Consider the following 21,517-nt stretch of genomic DNA (forward strand, 5'->3'; position numbering starts at 1 on the left):
TCTAAAGCTATTGTGGATTTTCTGAGGAGTATACTTGAGGTTTTTTGTGGAGTTCTTTTATCTATTTTGAGGCCTAATTTGAATCACCTCTATGGAATAATTTCATATTCTATTGTGGCTTAACTCACTGGCATAATCAAGGAATCTTCACTATTTTTTGAGGTAATTTCATTGGTAGTCCAAGGAAATTTGTATACTGATATTGAGCCCTATTCCAAGATTTCTCTAAGGAAACCTAGTTTTCTATTTCTGAGTGCTAATTTTTGACTCTTTAAAGAAATTTTCACAAATCTCCAATACTAACCGGAGCAAGTTTTGGAAGTGGGAGATATTGTAATAAAGATTCGCATTCTCTAATTCTATGACTTTAATTGTAGGATTTCAGTGGCTCGCAGCGATGGATAAAGTTGTTTGAGTGAAAATGGAAGTTGAAGCACAACATGAGAAATCTGCTGCTCTGTGCGAGGCCTTATGCCTTGAACCATCTCTCGGCGCGTGGCTTTGAATGCGGAATATCTCTTTGCATTTGATTTATGGCTACGACCCATGTCTCTACACGTGGCATTCCCTATATCTAGCTACCCTACGCGTGTCTTTTGATTTTCAGGTAATATGTCTTCATGATTCATAACATCATTTTGGTCTAGTTAGTCTACCATTAATGTTTCCTACCTAGACGAGTGGATCTCAGTTTTTATCCTTGTAGCTGCACGTGGCCATCTTTAGTCTAGCGTATGGCCTTTCCCTTTCTGTTTTTCCTGGCGCGTGGTATGATTCTAAATTGGTTAGATCTTTTTTGGTGCCTCGCATACTAGTTATGGCCTGACAATTGCAGGACTTTCTTGCATTTTCATTTCATTCATTGAACTTTCACCTTTTTCCTTACTCGCATCCATGACCATAGATTTGAGTCTCCATGATTATAGATGCCTGCCGGTTTTAATCCTCTTCTCATCATCCTGAGCGGGTTTCTTTTCTCATCCATGTTTAGCATGGACTGAACCTTTTCTTTCTGTCTTACTCTTTGGAGTATATCAGGAGAAAGTATGGTTCTAGTCATCTTAATTCTGCTTTGGATGGGTATTTGATAACCTTATTTCCTCGTTTAAGTGAGTATCAGTCTTATTTCAGTTTTGAGATTTCGTGTTGAAGAGGAGAATTCTTCATTGGGTTTGGATTTGCGGGCGGTATTGATGGTTCAGGCTTCTCTTTTTTGCAATGAAGGCCTCGCGTGAAGCACATAGGTATGGTATCAATTCTCCTTCCTGTATTTGATGAGTTATGCTACTATATTTCATTTTTTTCCATATCCTCTTTGTGTTTTTTTAGTTTCAGTCTGAGTGGTTCCTTACTCCTTGCAATTGATATGGTAAAGCTGAAATGCTTTTTGCTCAGTTAGAATTAATATTGCAGAGTTCTTACCTGATATTTAAGGAAATCTTTGTTTTGAAATTCCCATGCACAATATTTACAAACCATTTCATTATTTCCCAACCATGCACTGATGCTCACTATAAAATAGGGAATTCCTGGTGTATATGCTATAGCTGTATATGTTGTTGTCTTGATTGTTCCTGATTTCCATGATACTATGGTATTTTTTTTTTTCAGCATATTTCCTGCTACAGTCTAAGGCTTTTCCATTTTCGTTTCACTTGGACAGCTCTTAGGTTCAAGGTTCTAGATGGGTCCTTAGGTTTGCAGGTCTCCTGGTTTTTCTGGGTTTAATTTCCGGTAAGGTTTCGGTTTTTCAACTCCTTGCTCTGGAATTCTCTGGAATGGTATGGACTCGAGTTTTCATGTTTTGGTACTCGTGACACATGGGTTGGCACATTCCAAATGACTTTCTTAACCATGATTTTGGCTATGACGTGATCTCTTTCATCAGCTAATTTTAAATTTTTAATTAGCTCTATCGGTTTTTATACCCTCACACACACACACACACAGATATATATATATATATATATATATATATATATATATATATATATATATATATATATATATATATATCGTAAGTGCATAAGGTTGTACGTAATTCCCTGAAAATATTCAGCTTTCAAAAATTTCCACTTAACCGAATCTGATAGGATTTTCTCACTACCATTTCAATATCTATCCGTATATCTGATCCCTCTATATTTCCTATAGCTTTTATTATCCTCCTAACTTTCTGAGCTACGTGTGTCATTCTTTTTTAGGACGAGCTATCTCCAGTACTTTCTTTTTCCCTCTCTGTAGTGCATATGGAAATCCCATCTGATGTGTCTGCTTCGTCAGCCTTGGTGCAGGCTGTTATAGAGGCAGAGAAAGCCTTTGGTAGTGGATCATTACGTAAAGATTGGAAATCTGAGGTGGCAAACACAGTTATACCTCCTATCCATATGACACGGAAAAAGGAAGGTGGTGGGGATGATTTCCTACGATGTAAAAGATATCAGCAGTTCATGAAGACTACTCCGCCACCCTCTGCATGCAAGTCTGTGGTTATGTGGAAGCTGTTCTGAATAGTACACCTTAACGATTATTCATTCTAATACTTCCTCCTCCACTTTTCGTCTATTTCTTGTCATATTCAAACTTGACTCTATGTATCGGACAACAATACTAAAATCACCACCTTTTATTATAAATACCAGAGGATCGCGACGTGTAATTCGAACACAACAAAAATTGCAATAGAGGATTTTGAGTATATGAGGGGAGTAATGGAAAGGCTTGTGATTGAGGCAGTGAGTACATGTTTCATGGAAATCATGATGGTGGTGGCGTTAAACACTGTCACAGGTGAAGCAAAAAGAGAGATAAAGCCTATATCCTTTATATTCGGGGACTCTTTGTCAGATGTTGGAAACAACAATCACCTACCACGGAGTCTAGCCAAGTCCAATTATCCATGGTATGGCATTGATTATGGTAACAGAATGCCTACCGGTAAATACACTAATGGCCGAACCATTTGTGATATAGTTGGTATTTCTTACATCCCTCAACTTCCATAATTCAACTTGTTTCACCTTGTAAATATTTATTTGTATATTGGGAATTTTGGAGGTATTGATTTGATTGGGTGTTGCTAATATTGCAGCTGAGAAAACAGGTTTTCCAATCTCGATGCCGATCCTAGATCCATCCACTGATGACAACACCGTGTTGATACAAGGTGTCAACTATGCTTCGGGTGGAGGAGGCATTCTAAACGAAACAGGATATATTTTTGTAATAACTACTCAACATTACTCACTCCTCTAGTTTTTTTTTTTTTTTTGGCTAATTTCATTTTCTCACCTATTGACTGTATGCTCACGTAGATTCAACGATTTTGTTTTTGGAGCCAAATAGAGGTGTTTCAAGGGACCAATATGTCCATTTCCAATAAAATCAGGCATGCCAGAGCGGAGAAATTCTTTAGTGAATCCATCTATTTAATGTCCATCAGAAGCAACAACTACATCAACAATTATTTGCTCCCTGTGGAGGCTGATTCCTGGCAATATGCTCTCGATGATTTCATAGACTATCTTATTTCAACATTGCGCCAACAACTCACGGTGAGTTTTCCTGAAGATTAAATTTGAGACTATTTTTTGGATATATGTTGTGCCCAAGTTTACTAATGTTCTTGATGTTCTAGGTTTCGAGTAGTGGTCTCATCACTCATCATGCACTCAAGTACATGCACTCAAGTAAAGGGGCTCATGCTTTACTTGAGTTTGTGATGAAGGGGCTCATATTTTACTTGAACCTCTGATAAATGGTGGTGAGACCATTAGTGTCATGTCTCTACTATATTAATTTACTATTTTCACCATCACATAAAAAAAAATTGTTGTACAATGCATAACTTGATTATTGGCACCTATTTCGACGTATGACGCTGCTACAACTTTAATGGTTTTTGTTTCTACCATCTCGTCACACTTATTAAACAAATTAATGTTTGATGACTTGGCTATTTAGCTAGCTAGACTAATTGCAATGGTTTATGTTTTTTTTTAATGTTGACATTCCACACGGCTTGATGCACAACACCCCAAGGTGTTTCACTCTGTTTCCATCACATGGCCTTCCATGCTCATAGTGATTGCCATTAAATCCTCTTCTCCCGCCCTGTACGTGGCGTGAGAAGACTGTCCATCCTCGTTCGCTTTTCTTGGAATCTTTGCCTCATCAACGATGTAGCACATTCCTTGCGATCCTACGGTGGCACTACCCCAAGGTTCTACTCTTCTCCGGAAAGCAATGGTATTGACCTCATTCTTCTGGTAGCTTCCCTGCGAAGCCTACTCTGTTGTGGCCCTTACCTTAGCCCCCTATGCAACTAGACACACTTGGCACGGTGGAATTGATGTCTTTGCAGTTTGAGCTCATGGTCCAGAGGTGGTCAAGACTGTTTTCAGGTAACCCTGTTATTTGCGTTATTGTTCGCCAGTTTCCTTACTCCTTTTATGTGGGATTATAACCTTGCAGGGTGTCTGGTTACCGTTCTGAGGCTCGCACCTATACCAGTGGGGAAGGCGCTCCTCCAGTGTCAGGTTTCGACAACGACCAGGTAAGAATCATTCTGGTTGGGAAATTATGGCCCCTGCCTGCCATCTGGCCTCGGCTCATCACAGTTTTTTTGGCTTTTCTATTAAAAGCATGCTAGCGCCGAAGGGTTAGGGTCTCTTAAGGAAGTTTTTCCTTTGTTAGTTGAAGAGTTCTATCATGTCTCCCACACTCTACCATATTTTTTTTTTTTTTTTGTTAAATACCTCTATGGAAACTATTAAGTCGGAAACCCTCCTACCATCCTTACTACTCCAGTCATTGGTGAAGTTTTCTGGCAACCAGATTGTTGGTTCATGGTGATGTTATCGGCTTGGTACTATAGGACCATTAGGCCCCTATACTACTAGTGTAACCCCTTATTGTTATTAGTATAACCCACTTATTACATTGATGTACCCATGTAGTGCCCATATTTTTACTATTGTGCCCCATAGAAACCCATTATTGTTATTATTGTGCCCTTACATTATTATTGTTATGTCGGCTCTGATTATGTTATGACCCCTTAGACTCCTATATATAGAAAGGAGGTATTTTCATTTGTATCATCCAAGAATTGTTCATTTATGTAATGTAAAGGAGGTTTCCCCCTCGAAGAGGCTGAATTCTAAGGCGTTGATCTATCTTTTCTTGAGCTAGTTTCATAACATTTGGTATTAGAGCTTTGGATTCTAGGGTTTCGCTGCTCCAAACAGGTCATCGTGGCATTTTCACTATAACTTTTTTTCTGTGACGTTTCAGAATTTGCAAAAAAACCCATTTGAGAAGAAATCATGCTAAACCTTGGGTCCGAATTTCAGAGATTTTAGCGCAATATTTGTGGAGATATGATCTGAGGAAGTTGGTCTTTTTGCAGACTCCTGAATTACATTCAAAATAGGTGACCTGGGGAAAATTGTCATAACTTTCTCTCTGGGGATCGGATTGAAATTTCGTAAGAAGGTACAGAAAGAGGACAGACTATAGTTTGTTTTTATATCTTTTTCAGATCCAAAGGTAGAAACACTGACACGTGGCACTTCATACAAGTTCGCTCTTCTGGAAAGGTCTATAATCAGGTCATCTTGGGAGATTGTGCATAACTCTTTCTTAGAGAATCCAATTTGGATCAGACTGGTGGCATTGGAAAGAGGACACAGAGGGCTACTATAGGTTGCAATTTTAGAACTTATAAATCTGAAAGTACATAGTTACAGTCGTTTCAAGGTCGAGCTCCTAAAATCAAGAAAAAGCAAGATGAGGAAGTTTGATGGCAAGGATCTGGTAAATTGGATACTTCAGATGGAGCAATATTTTGATCTACATGGTGTATAACTGTTACAAAAGGTATGTATTGCATCTTCATATTTAGAACCAGATCAATTTTTATGGTACGAAGGGCTTTGTTCTCGTAAACAACTTGTTACGTGGTCAATTTTCACGGAGGAAATGATAGCACATTATGAGGATACAAAGAGCAACACCTTCTTTAGAGCAACACCACAACAATTGGAAAGAGTAAAAGGGCTTTGTGACATAGTGGAAAGAAAAATTATGGAAACGAGGAAGCGTACCCCTCACAACTATAAAGATGGAAGTGTTGTTTCTCCTAGCCTTCCACAACCTACAAGGGTTACACCACAACAATTGGAAGAAAAAAGAGAAAAAGGGCTTTCTTACAATTGTGATAGCAAATGCACTAAAGGTCATAAGTGTGCTGAGAAGAAATTATTCTACATAGAATATGAAGAGGAGGAATAAAAGGATCAAGAAACATCAAAAGAAGAAGATATACGCCAGGACCCCACCCCAGAGAAAGAAGAAATGAATCAGACCATATCTTGTAAAGCATTGGCAAGAAATACCACTCCTCAAACTCTCAAGATAGAAGGACATATCAAGAAGAAAAATGTGCAAGAAGTGAAAGATCACATCCAGAAAGAAGAAATGAATCCAACCATATCTTGTAATTCATTGTTCGAAATTACCACTCCTCAAACTATCAAGATAGAAGGACATATCAAGAAGAAAAATGTTCAAGAAGTGAAAGATCACATCGAGCATCAAGAAATGAATCCGACCATATCTTGTAAAGGATTGGAAGAAATTACCACTCCTCAAACTCTAGAGATAGAAGGACATATCAAGAAGAAAAAGGTTCAAGCAGTGAAAGATCACATCGAGCATCAACAACAATTTCTCCAACTTTTAAAGGATAACGCAACTTCGGTGCAAAATCAAACGAAACAACAGGTAGATAAACATCGTAGTGAAAAATGTTTTGATGTAGGTGATTGGGTATTTTTACAGCTACATCTCAAGAAAGCTATTTAAGAGAAGGAAATGTTGGCAATACTGCATGCACTTAAAAAATGGCGACCTTACCGAATGGGAAGACTCTTCAAGGATGAGGATGTGGAAGCATTGTTTTGTGTTATTTCTATTATCCAACCAGATTGGATAAATGAAGCAAGGGATGAATGGAAGAAGGACGAAGAAGTATGGCCACTTATTCAAAAGTTGCAAAAGATCCCAATTCAAACAATATTGCCAGAAATTGAAGAGGAAGGAAAAATCATATTGGAACCTAGAGCACTCACAGAAACAAGAACCCGACAGCTACGAAATCGATCAATTTCATAGTATCTCATCAAGTGGAAGAACTTACCCGTTGAAGATTCCACATGGGAGGACAAGAATTTTATACAGAAGCATCAAGAACTACTCAAGCGTTGAGGACAACGCTTTTTGAAGGAGAGGGGCATGTTAGGCCCCTATACTACTAGTGTAACCCCTTATTGTTATTAGTATAACCCACTTATTATATTGATGTACCCATGTAGTGCCCATATTGTTACTATCGTGCCCCATATAAACCCATTATTGTTATTATTGTGCCCTTACATTATTATTGTTATGTCGACTCTGATTATGTTATGACCCCTTAGACTCCTATATATAGAAAGGAGGTATTTTCATTTGTATCATCCAAGAATTGTTCGTTTATGTAATGTAAAGGAGGTTGCCCCCTCGAAGAGGCTGAATTCTAAGGCATTGATCTATCTTTTCCATCTTTTCTTGAGTTGGTTTCATAACAAGGACTAAGGTTCATTAACTCTATACGTACCTTGGAAATCTCCCACCTCCTTGCGATTGATAAACTTGGCGGATATATGTTACACTTGGAAATTTCATTGAATATGCTATGGTTATATTGTACTGTTTGGGTTAATGCTCTGGCTATCGGTGTTAATTCTCCTTGCTCTGCCCTCTACGTGGCACGAGCAGGCCCTTCTATCCATAGTCATTTACCTTGAGCCTTTCGCCACATCAACGGAGGATGGGTTGGGTTATGATCCGATGGTTCAGCTCTTTCATGGTTTGGTTCATTCATCTCTTGGTTATCCGGTTGAATTATCGCTTCCACCACTTGGCTCTGGCTTGGTTTAGTTTTCCGCAGGTCTGCTCTATCTATTTCCAGGCCTTGAAACAAGTTGGAAGGCCACTAGATGTGGGAATATGGTGACCCTATCACATGGAAGAATCCGTGTATGTTTTTTTTTCTGATATTTGACATTTTCGTCTCTGGAATTTTATTTTCTGCTGAACATTCCCACAACTCTCTACTAACTAAGGTTGTAATGGTGCGTTCTAGTTGTAGAACTCGCCTCGAGAATCCAAGACTCTCAGGCGAGGCTGCAGGGTCGGCATCTCACCTGTCTTCCTTGTTCAAGAAGCCCAGGTAAGGAATTGCTTCCGGATAGCTATTCTTTGACTGGGTTTGGCTCTTCAGATGATTCGAATCTGAGATGGTCGACTATACTGGTTCTGTTGCACAGCCTTTCTGAGTTCCGAAAGTTTTGAAGGCTTGTTGAGTTAGCAGGGTAATTTTCTTGTACAGCCGAGAGCTGTAGGGGTTGAGACCTGTACCCTTTTGCTCGGGTAGAGGGTTTTGTTTTAGCTCTCTAGCGTCGAGTTGAACAGTGGTTATTCTATCGTAGCTATGTATATTTTTTTTACCTGCCATGGTTTATCCCATGGCTTATCTGGTTGTACTATGTGAGATTGCAATGTGCTATGAAGCAACTCTCAGGAAAATCCTGGGTGAAGCTGTTGGAAGCGCCTTGGTTAAACTTATTCTCTTCTTTGAATTTTCATATGTATTCGCATAACCTTTGTTACAATTTTATAACCAACTACTAAAATAGATGTTGTTCTCAAGCTATATACAGCTGTATGGTATAATGGTATTGTTTCCACACCTTAATTTTCTATTCAGTTGTTTAAATTTGTGAATGATAATAGTCTCCACCCAGATTACCATTCGTCCTAATAATTGAACCGAAATTTAGATGAATGTTTAGCACTGCCTGACGCTAGTTCATTCCTCTATACTATAAGATTAGGTTCTTTACTGGTTCTCACTGCTTCCATGTTTATTTCTGGTAGTTAAATCTTATACGCAAGATTTCTTAGTTAATGATTTATTGTGAAACCCCACCCGTAAGGTTCTGGAAGTCCATGTGCAAGGTAACCCCTTACGGGCTCGTTTGCATGATACAAAGTTTTCTCTCTCCACAATTTTTTGTGGTCCATCTTCGGTTACAACCTGAGGCAGAAAATTTTCTACGTTTTGTATGCCATATATGTTTACAACTTATCTGTGTTTCCAGCATGTTAATTGTAAATGAGATGTATACATTTATATATAACCAACGTTATTTCTCCAGACTATACTTCCGTATAATACCCAACAAAATTTATGGACCTGCATCACTTTGGATTTTACCCTCATTGTTCTGGTTACTATTAACAGGTAAAATTCAATTCCATATTTATTATTTGTTTTCCAAGCGTGAAATCTTTGATTGCAGTCTCGATTTATATTTACCTAGGGTTTGGTCGGAAAATTGGTATTGTTTTGCTATGTTATATATCTACCATCCCTAGTGATGTGACCCAGCCCACGCTTCCACTTAGCCTCGCCTTTACACCTGTTATGGGCTTTATGACGTGGAATGTCCAGTTATTGTTTTCGGCGGTTGCATGCAATATGGGTAGTAGATATTTTGGTTAGGCAACTGTGAGTGAGTTAATGCTTCATTCAATGTTCACCTACAATCCTCGGGCCTAGTTCCCTCTGGTTGATATTTGCCCAAAACACCTTGGCTTCCCAGTCATTCGCGATTGTTCGGTTTTGCTGTGCGGCTCTGTGAGGGTTTGTTGGTTACACTGTATGGTTCTTGTTCCAACGAATATGGTAATCTCTAGTTTTCCTTTGGGTGTGGCTGTGAAAGAATTATGGCCTTCAAAACTTGATTATGCCGTTTCCTGTGGGTTTCTCCTGTGGCACGAGTCTGCCTTGGCTTTGAAGGTGCGCTTGCTTGAACTCTTTTCAAATAGTAAGTTCCCTTGTCTCATTCTGCCATTCTTCTGTGGTTTGGTTTTGGAATCTGGTCTCTCGTCCGATAATTGCCCCTTGTTGTTGTTCTTATTACTTCTGGTCTCTGCTCGGTATGTAAAATGGTTTAACTGCTGGTGCCCTTGAACTCAGGTAACAGGGTGATGGACTTCCACGGCTACAAACAGGTAAATGGTCCTCTCCTTGATTTAATTCGACCTTCTTCTGGCGTAGACTCTGACCAGGCCTACTCCTTCTATCTCAGGCTCTTTCGATTCATCAGTGGCTCTGTTCCATGAACTCCTTGGTCCGGTCACACTCAGGTAATTTATATAACCCTTCTGTTTCTATTTTGCTTCGATTTTCAGGTCTCACTATACTAGGTAGTTTTCATGTGATAAATGTAATATGGCCTATTCATTAGCATAGGCACCAATAGTGGTTAAAATTTAGGTTTTATAAATGAATAATATTTGGGTCCTCCTTATTAAATTTATTAAGTATAGTGATTGTATTTGAGCATCAGTTCATTGGGAGGTTTCCCTTGAAGAGGAAAAGGAACAAGAGTTTATCTTTCCATAAAATGATTACCATATCATATTAACTTACCTTGATGGTTTTGGATTCAAGGAATTAAGATGAATTTTTATCATATTATTATAGACATTACCCCGCAGTGAATTCATGCAATGGAAACTTATGGAGATATTTTCTAATCCTTACACCTGTCTCTATCTCGGGAGTTGGATCTCATCAATGGTCCAGGACATGGATGCCCATCCGATGGTGAAGGTTTTCTTGAGATTGGTCATGGTAACTAACCACCCAATCCATGCTGGTCGATGTTCATTTGTGCTATTTTTTGTAGGGTTTCCATACAACTTCTACCTTGCAGGTTCCAGATGTTTGGCAAGGTAATGGGACGAAGACTCTTTGCGAGACATTAGGAATGGTTTAGGCGAATTCATCAAAGAGGCAGAGGAGACAAAGCTGAAGTGATACACCTCCTATGCGCGTATCTATGTATACATGCACCTTAGCAAAGCTCTCCCGGACGCGATAAGCCTCTACCACGATGATTATGAATGGTTACAAATAATATATTACGAGCATGTACCATTCCGCTGTCGAAAATGCCACACCCTGGGCCATTTATTCCAAGACTGTCACTCCAATATGAAATCCACAGCCACCCCTTCAATGGACAAATCTGATCCAGATGGGTTCACAAAAGTTTCCAATCGCAAAAAGACCCATAAAAATCCCTCTACCTCAGTCAAAAAACCTGTCACAAGCACCTCCTTGCCTTCAACAAGCAACAACTTTGAAATCCTGCTCCAGCCGAAGGTTCATATTTTAATAATCAGAAACAACCTGAAGCCATTCCTAAGACTTCCACCCATTCTGCTCCATCAAGCTCAAATAAAGCCCTCAATTCTAAGCAACCCGCGGACACCAAAACGCCCTCTCCTAGTAAAATGCAAAAAAGGACTGCTCAAGGTATGGAGGTAGATAGCACTCAGATGCAGCTCACGATTGTAGATGATACAGAGGTAGAGTAGGACATAGTACAGCACATGGAAGAGGAACCGGAGAGCTTCAACATCGGAGATCTAGATATACTGGGACTTGAACAGGCTTGTAAGAAAAAGGAATATGAAAAAATTCTTGAGCAACAGCTAGAGAACTTAGAAGTAATTCTCTCAAGAGCACAGAAGCAAAGATCATTAGGCGTCCAAACTGGCAGTCAATGGGATGGAAGAAATATCTTCAAAGACAACAAGAAACGAGGATGGAAAACCGATCTTCAGAGAACCATCCGCATAGGGGAGATGCTGGTGGAATCTGGAAGATACCCCAAGCTCACCAAATACTATAATCCCCTTCCCATGTTGGGTTGTGTTATATTCTTTCCACGTAGTTAATAGGGGGTTTGAAGGGCACCCGTAACCCCACTTTATGGGGTCCGGGGCAGCGCCCCGGAAAATTTTGGTTTTGGACCATATGTTAGGTTGGGCGGACCCACCTATGGTTTTGTGCATGATTTTTGCACATGTTTTTTGGACGCGATGGTTTTCGGTCCATGGTATTGGACGTGATGGTTTTCGGTCCATGGTATTGGATGCTTCGGCATGTATAAATATGTATTGTAACATTGAAAGGAATATAATGAAAAGTCAAGATGGTAGTCCCGGTTTTGGGATCCAGGGAAAAATCTCTGTGCATATGTGTTTTATGGGTTATGCTCTCGCATTGTTTATTTTCTTTGTTTAAGAATTCGTATGCAGGTAATTTCTGTACAGGGTTAAAACCTAAATTTGGTATCAGAGTTGTTTTGGCTTCAAGGGGACGCCTTTGTTGCTGAGGGGTTTCGCTCGGGCCTGTGGTAGACCCTGTTCAGTGGGAGATCTGCGAGATCGATTCTGGTGGTGAAAGAAGATGGAAAGCAGTGGAAAGATAGAGATTGAGAAGTTCAATGGTCAGAATTTTGAGTTGTGGAAACTCAAGATAGAGGATCTGTTGGTGGATAAAGATCAGTGGATCGCGGTAGATCCGGGTACTAAACCATCAGGAGTGACCGATGAAGAATGGAAGAAGTTGGATCGGAAGGCAAAGAGCACAATATGAATGTGTGTCTCGGATTCAGTATTGCTGAATGTATCAGGGGAAGCTACGGCAAAGGCTTTGTGGGTCAAGTTAGGGACTTTGTACCAATCTAAGTCTCTGGTGAATAAACTCTTCCTGCGGAAAAAGTTGTATAACCTGAGGATGAAAGATGGAGACTCGGTGACAGAGCATCTGAATGCGTTTAATACTGTGGTAAGTCAGTTATTATCTGTTGATATTAAAATTTCAGATGAAGATAAGTGCATCAGTCTATTGTGTTCTCTACCAGATTCGTGGGATAGTCTGGTTATTGCAATAGGTAGCAATGCAACTGCTTTGCAGTTTGATGAAATAGTCTCAGCCTTGCTGACAGAGGAGATGAGACGGAAAAATATGGACAACTAGAATGGTGATGCCTTGTCTTTACGAGGACGGTCCCATAACAGAAACAAAAATAAGTCATCGAGTGGGAGATCTAAATCTAGAGGGAGATCTAAATCTCCAGGGAAACCTACAAAGGTGGTGTGCTAGAAATGCGGAAAGGAAGGGCACTTCAGAAGGGATTGTAAATCTAAAGCTCCTGATAAAGGAAAGGGATCTGATGATGCTCCTTCTGCAGAGGCGAAAACCACCTCAGATGAAGGTGGGGATGTGTACTTGGCTTCTTCAAGTACACATGTAGATCATGAGGCATGGTTGATTCACTCAGGTGCATCCTTTCACTTCACTCCCCATAGAGAGTGGTTCTGCGAGTATGAGAAATACGATGGTGGTGATGTTTTCTTAGGAGATGATAGGAAGGCTAGAATCATTGGTCGGGGAAAAGTAAAGTTGAAGTTGCAAGGTGGAAGGGTTAGAACACTTCCGGGTGTTCTACATATTCCTGCATTGGCCAGAAATCTGATTTTTGTAAGCAAGTTGGATGATGCAGGTGTAAAGACGGTGTTCGAGAAAGATGCCTGCAAGATGGTTCGAGGAGCACTGATATTAATGCGGGGAGTTCGGATTGGAACTCTGTACAAGCTGCAAGGTAGCACTGTTGTTGATGGATGCAATAGTTCTATGGTTCCTGAAAATGGAGTAGAGAATCTAGTGGTCTCTGGAGAGAAGACCATGTTGTGGCATCAAAGGCTTGGACATATTAGAGAGAAGGGCCTTCGAATACTTCATGGTAAAGGTATGGTAGAAGGTATGAATAATAGCTCTCTGGATTTTGATTTCTGTGAAAATTGTGTATTTGGGAAGCAGAATCGGGTGAGTTTCCCCTCTGGTGGTAAGAGGACGAAACAGATATTAGAGCTTGTGCACAGTGATGTGTTTGGACCTGTGAAGGTTCCATCACTGGCTAAGTCTGTGTACTATGTATCATTCATAGATGACTTCTCAAGGAATACATGGATATATTTCCTTAAGAAGAAATCGGAAGTCTTTGACAGGTTTAAAGAATTTAAGGCTTTGGTGGAAAATCAGACAGAGAAGAAGATAAAGGTGTTGAGGATAGATAATGGTGGAGAATTTTGCAGCAAGGAATTTGAAGAATTTTGTAAGAAGTGTGGTATAGCACGGTAGAAGACTACTCCATATACACCTCAGCAAAATGGAGTCGCAGAAAGAATGAACAAGACGTTGATGGAAAGGGCAAGAAGCATGCTCAGTGGTGCCGGGTTAGGACAGGAATTTTGGGCAGAGGCGGTGGATACTGCATGTTACCTGATCAACAGATCACCTTCATCAGCGTTGGAGGATAAGACTCCACAAGAAGTATGGACTGGTAAGAAACCCTCTCTTTCACATCTAAGGGTATTTGGATGTGATGCATATGTACATGTTCCAAAGGAGAAACGAACCAAGTTGGATAGTAAATCTGAAAAGTGCATATTTATTGGGTATAAGGATGGTTTAAAGGGTTATAAGATTTGGAACCCAGTCACATGGAAGGTTGTGTACAACCGAGATGTGTTGTTCAGAGAGGTAAAAGATGTTATTCAACATGAAGTCCAACCAAAGGAACCTGAGAAGATAGAGTTTGAGCCAAAGGAGGAAGAATCAGACTCTGCAGCAGAGGAGGAATCAGAAGATGAAGAGCCACAAACTCCGGTTGTGAGAAGATCAGTTCGAGAAAGAAGGCAGCCAGAAAGGTATAGTCCATCTGCTTTCAGTTCAAATTTTGCTTTGTCTGTTACTGATAATGATCCCAGAACTGTGAAGGAAGCAGCGGATTCAGAGGATGGAAAACTCTGGAAAGAGGCCATGGTCAATGAAATGGCATCTTTGCACAAAAATGAGGCTTGGGATCTGGTGGAGTTTCCGGCTGGAAGGAAACCCATTGGTAGCAAATGGGTGTTCAAAAAGAAGACAAATGCAGAAGGAAAGGTGGAGAAATACAAAGCTCGGTTGGTAGCAAAAGGTTATTCCCAGGTGCCGGGAATTGATTTTGGTGATATTTTTTCTCCTGTTGCCAAGCTAACTTCTATTAGATTACTTTTATCTATTACTGCTGCTTTTGATTTTGAGGTAGAACAGATGGATGTGAAGACAGCATTTCTTCACGGGGATTTGGAAGAGGAAATCTACATGAAGCAACCTGAAGGCTTTGCGGTGAAGGGTAAGAAAGAACTTGTATGCAAGTTAAAGAAGTCGTTGTATGGGTTAAAACAGTCACCAAGGATGTGGTATCAGAAATTTGATACATTTATACGGGGACTTGGCTTCACCAGAAGCAAAGCAGATCATTGTGTGTATTTTAAATTAATTGGTGACCGTATTATTTATCTGGTCTTGTATGTGGATGATATGTTGCTGGTTGGAAATGACAAAGAAATTATCCAGGATTTGAAGACCCAATTGTCCTCCAAATTCGACATGAAAGATCTTGGTGCTGCAAACTATATTTTGGGCATGGAAATTAAAAGAGATTGGTCAAAGAGGAAGCTCTGGTTAAAGTAGAGGAAGTATGTCGAGACAATACTCCAGAGGTTTAATATGCAGGATAGTAAACCGGTTAAGGTTCCTATTCCTGTAGGTGTGAGGTTATCTACTGAACAGTGTCCCAAGACACAAGAAGAGGAAGAGGACATGTCCCATGTTCCATATGCAAGTGCAGTGGGTAGCCTGATGTATGCAATGGTCTGTACTAGACCAGACATTGCACATGCAGTGGGAGTATTGAGCAGGTTTATGTCAAAACCTGGGAAGGAGCACTGGACAGCAGTGAAGCGGGTTTTCAGGTATTTGTGTGACACTAGTGATTATGGTTTGTGCTACCAAGGAAGACCAGGATTGGATAGAGTGTTGGATATTCATGGCTTTTTTGATGCAGACTGGGCTAGAGATCTGGATCAGAGAAGATCTACAAGTGGGTATGTGTTTAACCTATTTGGAGGTGCAGTCAGTTGGATGAGTAAGAAACAATCTGTAGTGGCACTATCAACTATAGAGGCAGAATACATGGCAGCCACTCATGCAAGCAAGGAAGCAGTTTGGTTGCAGAGATTGTGTTCAAGTATGGGGTTAGTACAGGGAGCTATAAGAATATATTGTGACAGCCAAAGTGCAATTTTCTTGGCAAAGAACCCTGCTTATCATTCAAAGACAAAGCACATTGATGTTTAGTATCACTTTGTGAGGGATATGATAGAAGACAGAAAGGTGTTGCTGGTAAAGGTGGAAACTTTGAAGAATACTGCAGATGCATTGACAAAATCTGTGAGCTCTGAGAAGTTCTCTTGGTGTAGAGAAGCAATGGGAATCTCAGGGCTGAAAAATGACTAAGCTCTCCTGTGGCCCCCTGTGGAAAGAAAACAACAAGTGGGAGATTGTTGGGTTGTGTTATATTCTTTCCACGTAGTTAATAGGGGGTTTGAAGGGCACCCGTAACCCCACTTTATGGGGTCCGGGGCAGCGCTGTCGTGGCAGAAAAAGTCGTTTGTGCGGACACAACTGACCTCCCTAGGAGTCTAAACTCTCTAGCGACAAACAAGACAAAATGGAGCGATATTTCTCTAAATACACCTTTTAAAACATGAAAACTACAAGTGTTTAGGCTTACCTTATTCCAAAACGCTGTTGTTGTAGTCCGTCCTTGCTGATCCGGATGAGCTCCTCCTTCACATCAATTCCTACAACCACAAACAATCAAACAATTACCAAGCACTTGCATCTCATATAATAAAACATATATTCAACATGCAGACCAAGGAACACATGAAATAACTCATTAACACAAGCTATTGAGAAAAATGAACCAGTTTGTATTAATAACGAAACAAAGAAACTCTTACAACCTGGCCTTGGTGTTGTGCAAGTTCCTCCCAGGGTCCATCAAGGGTTTTCCTCTACTTTGACAAAGCTCACCCACTTCCAAGTAGAATCAAGCAAAGACAATCTCTCCTCACAAGGTTCTAAATGGGAGTCCTAATTCCTGCAGCATTTACCCAAAGAAAATGTATAGCTTCAACCTCCTCTCCCTCTGGCTCAATGCCTTTATTTATAGTGTTGTAAAGAGGTTATTCAGGTCCACCATCAATGGGATAATCCCCCTCTTTGGGTGGGATAGCTCCCTTATTGATGGGATAAGTTCCTCCTTAATAGGGATACATGAACCAACTGGAGGCGCATCCATTTCATCAAACTGACCTCTAGAAAGTTCTAGAAGTAACCACAAGTAACTTTTTTAAGATGAAACTTGCGCATTTTGCCTTTTACAGAAGGACGCACCTGTCCCTTAACATACAGAGCGTCCAAGGACGCAGCCTTTGTGAACATTGTGAGCGTCCCCGCAGGTAAGGCTTGAGAGAACCTGCGTCCCCAGAGATAAACACATTTTTTACAAGACTTTCTCTCTTCTTTGAGTTTGAGATGGATAGCAGAGGCATAAGACTTGCCTAAGAGGGTAGCATGACTGTTGATTGAGCCATACTAACTGTAAATAGTCATGGTGACATTTTTTAGTGTAACAGATTGCCCCCTAAAGTGCGAAGCCTGGAATAGATTAGGGTTTTGTAATTCTAGGAAGGGTGAAGCGCTTTATCATTTCAAGGATTGTCTTGTGGATGACCTGGTTGGAACCTGCAATTTTCAACACAAAATACATGTATAAGATTATATCATCACTGAGGTAGGCATTCCCATACTCAGATTCAAAACTTTAACTAATGGACTAACTACTCTGATACAGGAATGATCTTGCAGTACATCATTTTTATAGACTTTTGTAGACACAGTATGGACGCAGCCATCTGTTTATGATTAGTCTACATAGATAATGAATACAAAACTCCTCGCAGCCTGGATGGTAGAAACTAGATCCAGGGTCTTCACTTCTACTTCCCGAATTGGTACGATTCTAGCCATGTGATTAAATGATTTGATGTCGAACATGTTAGAAACCACTTGATTACCAGTCGATGATGTAAACTGTTAACAAGCGTGAGAGAGACCACCAGTAATGTCAATGGTTCTCAAAGTACCAAGCACAACCCGTGAAATGTGAATAGATGTTTTGATGTCGAACACTTCACGGAATCCTTTGATCGAAAGTCAATGATGTAAACTGACGTCAAAGGCGAGAAACCTGCCATTGATGCATGCAGACTTCAAGGTACTGTCGATTCCTAAGTCATCTTTCTAGATAATGTGTCGATGTCGATAGAAAGCGACCCGTTGCAGGCAAGCCCGCAACACGAAATCATTGTTCAAGTTGAAGAAATGTTGCTGTAAGGACTGACTCAGGGATGGTCAAATGGATGACAAGTATTTTGCAGATGAAAGTTTTGCTTGCAGACCTCTTGAACACATAACGACACGACAGATGGCTTGGTGAAGAATAACTCAAAGTTAATCCCCGGAACCCAGTTAAAGACTTTCAAAGTGGTTTGATCAACTGTGAGGTAAAAGATTTCCCAACCCAGGTGAATGAAAAAGTGTCGTGTTCAAGAGTGGTAATAAAGTTTCTTTTGAGACAAAAGGTAACAAACAGGTTCATTCTTCTCTCTTTTCCCCCACCATTTCTGGCAAGTACCTCTTTATTTTTAACAAGCTTGAGGAGGATAACATATGCTTGATTATAAGCTCATCCTTCGGACGAGTCCAACCTAGTTTAAATTCGAACCCTAGGAAGGAGTGGTTCATTCATGTTTGTAATTGAACATGTCCTCTACTGTAAAAGTTTAACGAGCCCAGTATAGGAGAAACTCGGCGTTTTTCAATTTTAGAGAGTCTAAAAAAACTAAAGGAGACTCCACGTTGAACTTTTTCGTACATTTGTGTCCTTCAAGCCTGAAAAAGTATAAAATAATACCTGGGGGAACCGCTTGATCTTGCGACCAAGGAGTACTTTCATAATAGTGTCGTTGACCTGAAAAGTAAAAAGCGATCAAGGACACGTCGTTTTATTTCCTTATCGAGTTTGAAACGACAAAAACCCGGCAATCTTTTCCTGATTTTGCGGTCAGAAAAGAGCTAAAAGGGGACCGTCTTTTAATTCCGTTTTAACGAGTGTAAAAGAAACGCTCGGCGATCTTTTCATGTTTTAGGAGTCAGAAAAGGGCTTAAAAGATGACTCTGATATTTTTGTTTGTGAAAAATGACAATTTCCCTCGAAATCCCTTTGTCCTGCACAAAAGCAACACATTACTCATACCTGTTTAAAATAGGCAAAAATACATCGAAAAACATCTTTTCATGGTAAAAAATGAACTAATTCATCCAAAAAACCTATAAAAAGACCTTTTACCATGTCATTTTTACCGTTTGACTGTTGAGGTTGAAAAAGGAGCTTTTGACAAGAAACTTCCCATGGTCGCTGCGGAAAATCCGACCGTCGGAACCGAACGCCGTCTTATCCAGGTATTTTACACATCCTACTCTGCATTTCTATCCGTTTAGAATTAATTTTTAGGTCTTAGTTTCATTTTTTGGGGGGGTTTTGGTTTTGGAATGCGCCTCTTGGCGGACGCGGGTGCCCTTTGGGTGACCCGCGTCCCCCGACTTTTTCCTATACAGGAAAATGGTCGGAAGACGCAGTCCGCCTTCAGGCCAGCCGCGTCCGGGCGCCCTGTGCTGTAAAGGCGGGGTGCGTCTTCCGTGAAACGCGCATTTCAAAACCCCAACCCCCTCAAATAACTATCTAAAAATTCCCAAATCAATTTCTAATGACTATTTCTGGTGTGCAGGGCATTAACCATGTTAGATTGGAGAGAAAGAGAGCATGTAGAGGATGATGAAGCTGCAATAAATCATCAACCTTCCCTGGATGCCCTAAGAGCATGCGGGTTATACAAATACTGGACCATACCGGGCATGAGGGGCCAGGTAAGATTCTTGGAATGGCTGGTTGAGCGATGGAACGTTCAAGAACAATGCTTTTACATAGGAGGGCACCAGCTCGAGATAGAGCCCTCGGATGTATACTTTCTCACTGGCTTGCCGAACAGAGGCGAGCAACTTAGTCTTGCGGGGACTAGGCCGGGTGGCCAATCCCTTGATAGTCTCCGCGACGAGTGGTGCACACCTGGGGCTCACCATTCGAAAGGCATAGAGATAAAACACATCATTCTGCGTGAACTCAAAGTCATAGCATTCACGGTTACCAGAATTTGCGGCGCGACCGCTTTACACATTGCTTCCGGATCCCAAATGCGGATGGCAATTGACTGTTACCAAGGCACCATTTTCAACTGGTGTGAAGCTGTGTCGGCTCATATGAAGAGCCAACTGACCAAGGCAAAGAACGGACGACTAAATACTTTTGGATATGGGCCTCTAGTCGTGAGCTTTGCCTTGGAGAGAGTTCCAATGCTGATCCCTCAGCAACTCACTGTTGATATCTTGGGTCCTCGGGAGCCAAAGCTGATACGATGGGTTGCGGTGATGGCCCGGCATCCTGACGAGGGCACGGCGGTGGTTCGATTCTCAGATAGTTACTTTCACTGGTTAGAGGACCAGGTTTTTTCGATACAGGACTTTCCGTATGCCGGAGTGGATTTTAGAGGTGATCCGGACATGGTTCTTCCACCGGGAGAACAATGGGATGACAGAGGTACTTTATTTTTCACAAGTTTTCTAATTATGTATTTTTTTATTTTTCATATATATCGTCTCAAAACTAACAGTAAAATTTTCAAAATGCAGATGTTGGTCCACAGCGTCCAGCCAACCTCCGGCCTTTTGATAGACTACATCCAGCTGCACCGGTACCGGCCCCACAGGACGCGGCTGCAGAAGTACTAGCTGAGTTGGAGCATGATCTAGAGCGTCTCACGGCAGATATACCTGAGACTACTATGGACGACATTCCTACCAGGCTTCAGCGCTTCGTAGTCGCGGTCCCTGGACCGTTTAGGAGATTTTTGCGTAAGGTAGCCCGCGCAGTGGTGTCATACAGAGAGCACCACCAGTGATTGACTAGTCACTTTTGTAGTCACATGTGACATTTTGACTTTTTGTACTATCATTTTGCCGATCATAAGGTGTTTTCAACCTATGATCGAAGACGATGTATATATTTTTTGACACACTTCTATCTATATATATCACTATTACCGGCTTATCCTGTTTAACATATGTGATGAAATGTTTTTAAATTTACTTGCATGATTATCGTAAATGTCTGTCCAACATTCGAGAAGCAATTGCATCTGCTAATGTATTCAAAGACCTTGGAATATGTTGATATTCAATGTAATCAAATTCACGTTCCAAGAGACGCACTCTCAAAAACAACCTTAATAACACAGGATTTCTAATGGCATAAACTCTATTAAGCTGTAATACAACAAGTTCAGAATCTAACCTCACTATCAAACGTCGAATTCCAAATGAAATAGATTCGGATAATAATTCAATCACTGCACTGTATTCTGCAATGTTGTTCGTTGTTTGACCGAGGCTTACCCCATGCATAGAAACTAACTCGTCAGAGGGCGAATAGATAACCCAAGCTGCGGAAGAGATATTCCGTGTACTACGACAAGCACC

General features: G+C 40.7%; 1 protein-coding gene across 1 annotated transcript; it reads left to right on the forward strand.

Annotated features, from left to right (window-relative positions):
- The first annotated feature begins 2,711 nt into the window (after positions 1-2,711).
- Positions 2,712-10,892, forward strand: LOC149171190 (GDSL esterase/lipase At1g74460-like). Its single transcript, XM_089425877.1, has 6 exons — positions 2,712-2,976; positions 3,092-3,222; positions 3,315-3,554; positions 3,638-3,675; positions 4,474-4,555; positions 10,803-10,892. The coding sequence occupies exons 1-6, from the start codon at positions 2,712-2,714 to the stop codon at positions 10,890-10,892; spliced, it is 846 nt and encodes a 281-aa protein (XP_089282003.1).
- Positions 10,893-21,517: the final 10,625 nt, after the last annotated feature.

Source organism: Pinus tabuliformis, chromosome 4_2, assembly GCF_031772625.1.
Source record: "Pinus tabuliformis cultivar Carrire ecotype Pingquan chromosome 4_2, CPIR1, whole genome shotgun sequence".
Taxonomy (NCBI): domain Eukaryota; kingdom Viridiplantae; phylum Streptophyta; class Pinopsida; order Pinales; family Pinaceae; genus Pinus; species Pinus tabuliformis.

Bases quoted from the DNA above. Each gene is read 5' to 3' on its own strand.
- LOC149171190 (XM_089425877.1), top strand. From the start codon at position 2,712: ATGGAAAGGCTTGTGATTGAGGCAGTGAGTACATGTTTCATGGAAATC. The intron at 3,223-3,314 runs GTAATAACTACT...ATGCTCACGTAG, and splicing joins ACGAAACAGGATATATTTTT to ATTCAACGATTTTGTTTTTG. The intron at 4,556-10,802 runs GTAAGAATCATT...TATTTTTTGTAG, and splicing joins CAGGTTTCGACAACGACCAG to GGTTTCCATACAACTTCTAC.